The sequence below is a fragment of the Cyclopterus lumpus genome, chromosome 17 (assembly GCF_009769545.1).
Source record: "Cyclopterus lumpus isolate fCycLum1 chromosome 17, fCycLum1.pri, whole genome shotgun sequence".
NCBI classification, from domain to species: Eukaryota; Metazoa; Chordata; class Actinopteri; order Perciformes; family Cyclopteridae; genus Cyclopterus; species Cyclopterus lumpus.
In genome coordinates, this window is record NC_046982.1 from 14,646,904 (window position 1) to 14,658,214 (window position 11,311).

Genomic DNA, 11,311 nt, shown 5'->3' on the forward strand with positions numbered 1-11,311 from the left:
ACTGTAAAAAGACAAGTTGTGGTTTTATTTCCCGCCAGGGTAATTGTTTCACCCTGTTTTTGGTCTTCATGTCAAGTTAGGCTAAATGTCTTCCATCTGGAGCTTCAGATTTAACAGACAGAGAATATTGATCTTTCCGTCTAACGGGAATGTCAAACTATTCCTTTAGTATCTTCTTATGAACATAATTCTCAAAGTGAAAATCCTGGTTTCCTGTATGAACCTACTATTGATTGACATATTGACACATTTAAAGCAGTAGCTTTGTGCTATTGTGCGATCACTTATCCACTTAAATCATATGATATAAAGGAGGAGACTAAAATCTATGTAACATACACTAAAACTACTGTGAATCAGTAATATGTCTCTCAACACATCATAAAACAACATCAGGGCTCCTGCTTACAGCTTTTGAGTATTTGGCCTTTTCCACTCATTACATACAGAATCTTTATGAAACCAAATTATCCTCTGCTCTGTTAAACTATCCATGGCAGGAAATGAAATGCCCAACAGACATACTAGTCACTTCATCATATCAAATATGACTTCAGCTTGGCCTACTTTGCTGTTTATCTCACTGGTTGCCGGACTGACATCTGGTGAACGGCCAGATAGTAGATGGTAGATGCAATGTTGTGCCAGACACGCAAGGAAAGGATGACAAATGGTGGGCAGTTATTAAAGATAATTCACAAGGAGACGCGAGCAAAGGACTGGCAGTCACGAAGCAGGTGGGGGCTTGGTGTTCGTGTTACAGCCTTGTACCTTGCTGCATCACCAACATCATGGATGAAGACCCCCCCCCCCCCACCCCTCTCAGCTGTTATCATTATGTTAATCAAAATGTACCCAGTCAACCAGAATATCTTCTCTTAAATCTGTCCATATATGAGAGACGTTCTTGAGAGATGCTTTTAAGCTCATAGGTTGAAAGTGTGATTACTATGACAACCAAACCTCCAACCAAAGTAGCATTAGTGACAGATATGATCCATTACTCTACACAGGTCAATGCATGTCATAGTTATATATTATATAACTGTACTGACACAAAAAGAGGCTTAAAAAGGACTTTACTTTAAATGTGACTATGACCAGGATGAATTGATAGAGGGACTCGTGGCATATGGGACTAAGGAGGTGGTTTTGAGCCAATTTACAATCATGTGTACTTTAAATAATCTCTATAAATATTATTTTTAAGTTTTAGACTGAATTCTTATCTTCCATGTGCTGGCATGCATTTATAAGCTTTTGTGCCCATATATACTTGTAACAAGTCTCTACTGAAGTCAGATTGGACCTCTTCGATTCTTCACTGTGAGGCAATTTATGTGCTCTACAGCTGAAGTTTGTTATCACTATTATTTCCTTCCCAACAGCCACCAGTGTTGGTTTATGACAATGGTAAATGGACCTGTACTTTGTATATCGCTTTTCTAGTCTTCCGACCACTTTCACACTACTCGTTATCATTCACCCATTCACACCCGTTGTACACTGATGGGAGGGGCTAAGGGGCCACCTGCCCATTGGGAGTATCTAACATTAATACACACATTCATACACCGTAGGCACAGCTACGGGAGCAATTTGGGGTTAAGTGTCTTGCCCAAATACACATCAACATGGGCTAGCGGAGTCGGGCATCGAACCACCACATCCTCTGACTGAAGGACGACCCTGCTCACCACTGTGCCAATGTCACCAGTGTTTATTTCAGGAGACGAGAAAAATAGGGATTTGGAATTCGCGTTTGTTATGCCATCCATCATATCAAATCCAACACAGTTTTCTGTCATTTTTCAGGTCTTGTTATTTTGCTGCTTTGTTCATAATTGTTTTCTGTTTGTTTTTCCAGATTAATAAACTGTTTTTGTTGACACTTTGCCTCTCGAGTCGCGCATTTGGGTTCAGGTCCGTAGTTCGGTCGTGACAGTCACCATGTGTTGAGAATCTTACTTTGAGGGAAAATAAATCAATCAAATTCTCCCTGCTGGTTTCCTTTTTATACGGAAGTAACCTAAAAACAATTGCTGTGTGGATAGAAGGAAATCCTTTAAAAAAAAAAAAAAACATTTTAAAATAGTAGACCCGAACATTCAACCTCATAATCTTGATTTCATACAAATATTGATCTGGGTAAAGAAATCCTGTACGTTTTGTATACAGTGTTTTGATGATTTGATGCACAGACAACCACAGGGTGTCTGTGCTCATTCAGAGTCATTATCTTGAAAACAAGAACGCTAATAAGACAGAAGCATCCCTCTCTGCAGCACGTTGTGATATCGATGCAGCTAATTAGTCCCTTCTTACATGCACGCTGTGATAACAACCTACAAGTGACTGCACACACTTCCCCTGATATTCTCCCTGTTTTACACACACACACACACACACACAGACACACACACACTCTCTGTTTCTCTGCTACCTGCGGTGCCAGCTCTCCGTTGGTGATGATTTTAGCGATCAGGCTCCACTTCCTGTTGCTGGTGGCGTTGTGGATCATCTTCTTCCTCAGCAGCTCGCCCACGGACATGTACTGGAAGCCATAGCGCTCGGCAATCTTCAGGCTCTGTGTTCCCTTGCCGCTGCCGGGGCCACCTAGGCACAGAGAGAGAGAGAGAGAGCTGTTGATGTTTTGGGAGAGATTTTGTCGTGTGTGTGAAATGTGTCTGTGTGAGTGTGAGTGTGAAACATTGTGTGTGTGGGTGTGTTAGCGTGGGTGCATGTGTGTATTTGTGAGAGAAACCCAGACTATGTGAGACTTTGTGTGTGTGTGTGTGTGTGTGTGTGTGTGTGTGCATGGCTCTGCTTGTGTTTGCACATTTGTGACTACGTGTGTCTCTCCGTGGAACTGTGTGTTGCTGCTTGTGTGTGTTTTGTGAGGGAGAAGGGCATGTGGGGGTGGATGAGAGAAACAGGTATGTGTGAACCTCCTACATTTGCTACCAAATCCTTTTCTTCATCATCTCTATATTTCAGGACGGAGGATGTGCAGAGGAGCGACGAAGAGAGAGAACAGCTCTTAGCTTGATGCTGGATAGTTAGGTAAAACATCATTAAGAATAGATGCCATGTCGGCCCTTTTCTTAACATCTCAGGGCAACTGACATTTTACACATACAATTAGAATATTTCCTCCAAAATCAAAAAAATAAAACACAAATAGTTTATATTTTGGAATTAAAGCCTCCATAAGTGCCTGTAAAAGCTGCTTTTACTGTGTTGCATTCCAGGATTTCAGAGACAGTTATGTCAACTTCTCCAGGATTGCTCCCGGTCGAAAGCCAGGCCAGTGTGAAGGGAATAAGTGGAATAATCAAGCAGTGGGGATAACTTATTCCATCATGGTCTCACTGTCGGAAACGTTTTTGTTGGGATGAGGAGAAGAGGCTGCACCCAAATGTAAAAGATGATATAAATCGGTGTGTGCAAATATATCGTTTATCTGAAACAGCCAAGTTATTGTAATGTGTCCTTCAGCTGAATCCCAAGTAATGCTCATAATCGTGTAAAAATAAGGAAAAAAAGTGTGGTTCATCTTACAGTTATAATCACAGATAATTTGGACAAGCACAGGTGCAACTAATAAAGTTAACTATGGCTCATTTTATTTTAAAGTAGTAGTAGATAATAGTACCATTTGTATATAAATTACTCACCCTGTGTTACCTTGAATTCTCGATGACAACCTTGTTTTTCTCTTCATAGGGAACGAAGAATCCAAAATTGGAGAAAGGTCTTGATTTTTTTAAAGGAAATGACAAAACTATTTCAAAACATCAGTCTACAAACTCAACTCTTGCACCATAATCCGAGTCTCATTTATTCAGTCGCATGCTCACCATTTCCCAAACACATGCATCTTCGCTAAAAACTTTACTATTTAAAACGCTCCAGACTCCACAGATATGTCACGGGCCTGTGTAAGCGTGAGGCGGTTTATAAGTGCTGTAAGGTTTTTAGAGTCTATGTATGGGAAGCGGTGAGCATGCGACTGGATAAATAAGATTTGGATTATTTCGCACGAGTTGTGTGAGAGTTTGTAAACAGTTGTTTTGACATAGTTTTGCTTTTGGTAAACACGGCCCCTATTTACTTAAACTCATCAAGACTTTTTTCCAGTTTTGTTCACAGTGGAGGAATGCAAGAAAAACAAAGTGCCCTTGAAGAATTCAAGTAGCACGGGGGGAGCAATTGATATACAAATGGTCCTTTTGGGGGTGATGCATCACTTTAAGGTTTTCCAGTAAGCATTGTGAGCCGTTGCACATGATATTAACTGCACCTGATTTTTTCTTCTATGATCATTATGCCTTATGAAAAAGGCTGATAAATTTAACAAATTATCTTGTCACGTTGTGTATAAGAAAAGATAAAGTGAACGCTTTGCAAGAGAGAGAGAACTGGTGGGAGGATCAGATACATACTCTAATATGTTTTCAGCAAATATGCACTTTAATCTTACATCTGAGTATTTCGCAACGTTCGACCCAGCTTCTTCCTGGCCACACGCGTCTTTGTCAGTCCGCCTCTCTCTCTGCAAACCTGACAGACAAAACATTTTTGCCACGATCTTCCACAGAGATGACAGCGGCTGCCATACTGTTTCCCCTTTAAAACAGGGCACAATGTGCTCACAAAGGCAAAATGTGCTGCAAGGACAAATAACCATCAACCATACCACATATCACAGGTACACACCAACAATCTAAACATTCTGCAGCAGAATGGCTGTCAGGAGGCTTTTAAGAGCTTATTACAGACATTGAAGTCTCTGTATTGTTTATTTATAGCATTAAATAAACTATTTTAAAGAGGGTTTACAAATAGCGGCTTTTTTTTCCGGTCCAGCTCAACCAGTGTCATTACTCTTATGTGCTTAATTCATAAGATTAATGAATCTATTTGACAGGTTAATGCAGGCCCATGCAAGGAAATCAGATTAGGAGAGCGTGAGTGTCTACAGTGAGTGACATGCAACGAGATCTACCCTGCTGATACCCACAGAGAGAGGCGGGGCTACTTTTTAAAATACCAGGAAAAACACACAGCTAGTGCACAAACACACACACACGCACGCACGCACGCACGCACGCACGCACACACACACACACACACATACACACACACGACTAGGTTCCCATCCAGGCCATTTATTTTTAGATCAACGATGAGACAAATATAAACTTTGTATATTTGTTGAGCCTTTTATATAAATGGATAAAGCTTTCACCAGAAGCCTTAGAGAGACACTGTTTAGAGTGTTTATCTGTTTACACGTAAAAAAGGATCTTTACTAACTTGACTTATCGCATGGAAAACATCAGCAGCTTCAAATCTAAAACATCTAATGAGGAAACATTCTTGCCTCAAAAACTCCTCATGCTTGTGCTGAGTAAGGTCACAGATGTTTCGAGCTTTAATGTTTGTGTTTTGGTTGGGTGCACTGGTCCTTTACCGATGACAAGGATGACTTTGGGTCGCGGTCTGGATGGATCAAACACCTCGTACTCGTCTATGAGCTCCGCTGTCTCCGACAGGTCCGAGTCGCTCTCGATGGAAAACTGGCTGATGGGAGGGAGTCGGTCATACCGTCTGTAGGGGAAGTTGGTACTGTCGGGCATCACTGTAACACACACACACACACACACACACACACACACACACACACACACACACACACACACACACACACACACACACACAGAGGTATAGATGAGAAACAATGTGTCTGCTTTTGTCTTGGGTATTGATGATTTTTTTCCAATGCCTGAAATTTGCTATAAAAATATTGTAATTATCATAATTATGTTCCGTCAGTCACATTATAAGGTCGACATTTTTTTTGTACATTATTTCATACGCTGCAATCACATTTCAGCACAAAAAAAGTCATGCCTGCGCTAACAATCAAACAGTAAATTTAAGCTGAAACCGTCTTAGTGGGATGAATTCATTTAGGTTGCTAATTATACAGCTGTATAGTATTGATTATAACACATTTACCAAAGATATAAATTGTCACTGCATGCTATAACAAGGGAGCACAGCTGCTTTGATTTACATGCAGAACCAATATGATCTCTTTACACTGAACTATTAGGAAGAGAATAGTATTGATCATGCATTTTCATGCAATGCCATGTCACGCGAATGTTTTACAAAAACACAAATAAAATATGTATGCTCCCTCAACTGCCTGAATCCAAAGGCTTACTTTTGCCCTTTTAACATTTCTTACACACTGAACCATCGATCGAGTCGAGATTGGAATAATTAAAGGGGGCTTCAGCTTTGAGCCAAGAGGGGAATTGCGGGAAACAGGAATCTTTATCCCTGATTAGGCTGCAGTTCCCAGCAGCTAAACGCTGCAGCTGGTATCTTTCAGGCATCTAATTGGTCTAAATCATAATTTCCCAAAGCAGTCCGCCCTCAACTTTTTTTGTTTTAAGTTGTGTGAAAAAAATATCCGTTCAAGTCTGCATTATTGCTGTAAGTGACGTGCCTGTAAGCTTAAAGATGCAAAAAATATATTTATTTTTTAAACATGACTTTATTCTATCATGGTAGTTACTGTGCTCATTGTTTCAACGCTCTCACCCATTAAACAAAGTTTGAATTAAAAATAACTACAATGGAAAGGTTAAATTAGTAGAGTACAAATCTCTGACACACAGGTGTGTCTGCAACAACCACTGCAGTAATGTTTGATTGAATGCACACAACCTAATATTGGTTTAACCACCTTCTACTATGTCTGAGCAGCGGCAAAGCAGCCAGCAATGAGCTGTTAGCTTAGAGGCAAACATACCAGCCAAAACAATAAAAGTGTGCGAAGAGTTTCCCCCCACTGTGACTCACTTGTGGCTACTACCGGTCAAGGGCTGGTTAAGACTGTCAGCAGTCAATAAACGGCATTATCAAACATTAAATAAAAGGTGTTTTAAGAAAGTGTGAGTCACTGCAACCATTAAAAGGTCCTTGAGCATGTAAGTACCCAACAATGTGATGCAGTTTGGTGCAAGATCTTGTATGCAAGATCAGCCGGAGGCAGGCCGGAGGTGCACACGCACACAATCACTCACTCACATGTGCACGTACACAGACTCTCAGTCCAAATAGAAAAAGTCATCAGCATATGAGAGCCATAGTCTTACTTTGCTTTGCAAATTAAAAAATAAGTTTTGCATCTTCCTGCATTGGTAATTCCTGCTGGAGACCACAGCTTGAATACGTGATGAATGGGGAGTTGTTTGGTATACTCACTCATTTGAATGATTAACTACGGTGCACACGTTCAACTGTCCTTTACTGCACTGTCACAGGCTGCCACAGTGAAGGCAGCACAGCCATGTTCAAGGCAGAGATCTGCCCACTGGATCCTGTTTTTGAACATGTCTTTTTGACAGCAGTGGTTGTTTTTAAACTTGGTATCACGGTGTGTTTGTGGCTGCTAAAATCACGGAATCTTCCCATCTAACAGGCTAGAATCGCCTTTTTTGTGTGAATAAGAATTTGAACAATTATTTGGTTGTCAAAATTGTTGCCAATGAATTTTCAGTAAATTTTCGATAAATTCACTCATGGTGTCAGTTCTAATGTGCTTCAGTGTAACGGACATTCAGCATTCACTGCTCACCATTTCTGAAGAGGGACCTGCGTGATTGCCCGCCGTTGAGAGGCGGCAGGGACTTCTTCTCCTGGCCCACAAAGGTATCCCACCGCACCTTTTCCGGTCCACCAAGCTCCCTGGCTTTGTTCAGACAGACCTCCAAGTAGTCGATGGGGTCATCGGGCCGGTAGTACATCAAGCCTGTCAGCAGGCTCTGGAGAAAACATTGGATGAGGGGGGAAATGACGAGACGTTTGTTCTGCCCTCTCTCTGTGTTACGGTGCGTTGTTCTTCAACAGCGTGGCGGCGGTGATTAACCCGCCTTTTAATGAGGAGAAGTTTTGAAGTGCAGATCTGTTTGCCTTGGACTGGCTCGGCTCCACCGGGGGAACATAACAACTCATTTAGTCAGATGCCCATGAATCTGGATTCAGGTCATCAGGCTCCTGTGTTTATTTGCTATGCTGATATTGTCGAGGAGGAAAGCCAAGCGCTGCGACGAATGTGAGAACGAACTCCACGCCAGAACAAGTCAAGTTTGTGTTTGTGGGACAAACAATACCTTCCTCTGGGACGTCCTACTTAATTTCCACCCTCCTCACTAACAACTCCCATCAGCAGCAGCATGAAAACACAATTAAAGCTTATTCCAACTGAAAACAATTGGACGTGCTTATTTAGCTGATAATGAATGCATGTTCATATTAGAAGCAGTAAAATCACAGTGCAGTTATGATGATGATAATGATGATATGTCACTTCACTGCTCAGTGTATTTTTAACTGGCTGAAAATAAATAAGCAGTAATTGCTTGCATACATTAGCTGCACTACACTTAGGATTGACTCTAATTAGGTAGATGAGCCAATTTAATATCCCCTCAGGGAAATAAATGATACTTATATGTCTGTCTATGCTGCTTAATGAGAGTCTGTGCGGTGTCTCTTTATCATATTTTACAGCACTTTTTTTACTTTTACTGTATAATAATCCTGTAGAGATTTCAGACAGTTAATTTTCTAGGCAGCTTCTCATACTTTATAATATTCTCTATTATTAATTTTTCCAAGTGGTCATATCAACAATTTTTGCTGCAATAACTGAATTTGACTTCAAAAATGTATTATCTATTTTTAATTTGTAATTTCCATGATAAAAGAATGCAGTCTCCAGCTGATAAATATTTATTATGATAATGATTCTAATAATTTATTTCAAATTATGCAAAGGAGGATAGGACTGTTTTTGTATGGTTTAATTGCACTGTGTATACGAATATTACTATAAAAACACACTGAAGCAGAAATGACAAGTCAGCAGCCTGTTCTCTCCTCGTGTAAACCCCCATCAGCCAGAACAAGATGTTTTACATATCATATATCATAAAGAGATCTTTACCGTCACTCTGACAGGCATCGATAAGTAAAATCAGTCCAATCTGCACGCATCGTCTCATCCCCCCACAGAGCTCGCGCCATCTCTCACCTCAAATAGTTGAGGTATCTCCCGTCGCGCGAGATACTCCTTAGCATCGTTGGTATTCATCTCCAGACTTGTCCGGAGCTTTGTTTGTGCTTCTTCAGACGTCTCCGTGCTAACAAGGTATTCTCTGGTCAACAACTGGGCTCCAGACAGTTTACCTTCCGCGCATTTTTGCCTCGTGTGTGTACTTTACAACTGGATTCCTGCAGGCGATGCCACCGCGCCACCCTCCTCTTCGGTGATGCGGATGCGTGGCTCGTCCGTCCTCCCTCCTCCTGCGCTCTGCTTCCATGTTGGGCTTGACGTTGGCACAGAGGTTGCGCGCTGTGCCAATTAACGCGCGCACTGCACCGCGCAAGTTTGTTTCACACGGTTCCACTCAGCCTGGAAACTTGTGGCTATTTATACAGTAACGCACAGAAGGGTCGTTGGGTAAATAATTATAGATTATGGATGGAGTTATGATCCAATGGGTGATTTTAATAGGGTGATTTGGGAATTAAATATAATATAAATATATTGTTGGGCAGAGTTCAAACTAAACCAGTTTGACGAAAATCTAAACACAAGGTCCACTTAATTTGTGTTTCTGGAGCTTTCAGACACTTCTCATCTCTGAGTATATGTGTTATTCCTGGTTTCCAGGATGGAGAATTAATCTTCAAGCTCAAAATGTTGACAATATTATAAGAGGATTTGTCACATAATAAAACTAATGAGACCTAAATCACTTAATCCCAATTAAAATATACAATTAAACAACTAAACCCTTCAGTACTGATAAATATAGTTGGATGTGTGTGCTTGGCTGAAGGTCACCACTTAACTTGCATAACAATGTATATCTTTAGTTTGGGCTATGCCTGTAAACACACAGACTTAAAGTTGAATTCCACTGGGTCAGGGCTTTTTTTGGCCAACACAAGAGTAGGCCTATTAATTGTCCGGTTTGTCCCATAGGATTTGATCCTTATAGGCCACTAATCCTCTTGATAACTAGATAGCAAACTCTATATGTCTCCATTGTTGGTAATATTAGATAACAACTTTAGATTTGGTCAGTGACATATGTGGATTAGAAAGTGAGGATCAATTAATCCAAGTAACATTTCAGGCATGCCAGAGAATGTCAGGATCTGTAGTTTGTTGTGTGTTTCCTGTTTTATTGTGAAGTCCTTGTCTCTCGTGTCCTCTTTTTCCCTCCACTTCCTGTCCTTGCGATTGTCTGCCATGTCCCTGATTGTTTTCTCCTGTGTCCAATCACCTGCACCAGCCCTGTGTATTTAATCCCTGTTTGTGTCTTTCCCCTTTGTCAGTTCGTACTGTTAGGATCACCACAGATCACTGGGTGAGGTAGTTCTCTGGATTTTTCCTGCAAGCATTAAAGTTGCCTTTGTTCACTATTTGTCGGCGTTTGGGTCCTCTTCTTGCCGTTCTCCCGTGACAGAGAATCCGTAACGGCTGGGGACAAAACGGCCTGAAAGAGAAATGCTAATTTATGGATTAAATAGAATAATGATTAAAATTATGCAACCCAGAACTGTTTAGTTGGAGAGCTCTCGCCTTTTCATTTTCTAATGTGATGCATTTGATGAAGGCTTTATTATTATGAGCTCACTGCAGGTAGAGAGCGAGAGTGACGTTGCAGGTCAAAAAGCAGCAGAAGAGAAACCTGGAGGATTTAAGTGGTTGGATGACCTGTAAAGGCGCTCTCCACAGGTGTGTCAAAACTGAATTGGATGTTGCTTTTCAAACAGACCTTCTACTTGCTGCATTGTAACATTAGAATTGCATGAAGGACATGTTTTTGTATATTCACCTTGTACTGCAGGGCTCTCATGACACTTAAGCTCCTGCAGCTGTAACATGACATTTGACATCTGCTGCTTGTGATGTACATGCACTTCTCATTAGGAGGGCCCTTGAGTATTTAACAGAGCATTTAAATATGAGGCTGTCATCATCACTTGGTGGCTATAATCTACTTTTTAAGCCAAATAATGAGTTAATTAAAAAGAAATTGCCACATATGACACAACTACAAAAAGAAACCACAACCCCAACAAGTATCACAATACCAAAAGGACACATGCAGAAAGAGCTATAATGTGCCCTTTAAATGGCAGTCACATGGTACACAATTAAGTTAACTGGATTTCCCCCCTGTGAACTCTGTAATGAACAGTTCAGGAAATAAAA

General features: G+C 40.9%; 1 protein-coding gene across 1 annotated transcript in view; it reads right to left on the reverse strand.

Moving 5' to 3' along the window:
* Positions 1–9,340, reverse strand: part of ak5 (adenylate kinase 5) — a 52,011-nt gene extending 42,671 nt beyond the window's left edge. The window contains exons 1-4 of the mRNA XM_034555850.1: positions 9,116–9,340; positions 7,658–7,844; positions 5,477–5,644; positions 2,444–2,616 (exon numbers count right to left, since the gene is read on the reverse strand). Coding sequence (XP_034411741.1) covers positions 2,444–2,616; positions 5,477–5,644; positions 7,658–7,844; positions 9,116–9,175 — 588 coding nt within the window. The 5' untranslated portion in view covers positions 9,176–9,340. The remainder of the gene's footprint in view (positions 1–2,443; positions 2,617–5,476; positions 5,645–7,657; positions 7,845–9,115) is intronic.
* Positions 9,341–11,311: the final 1,971 nt, after the last annotated feature.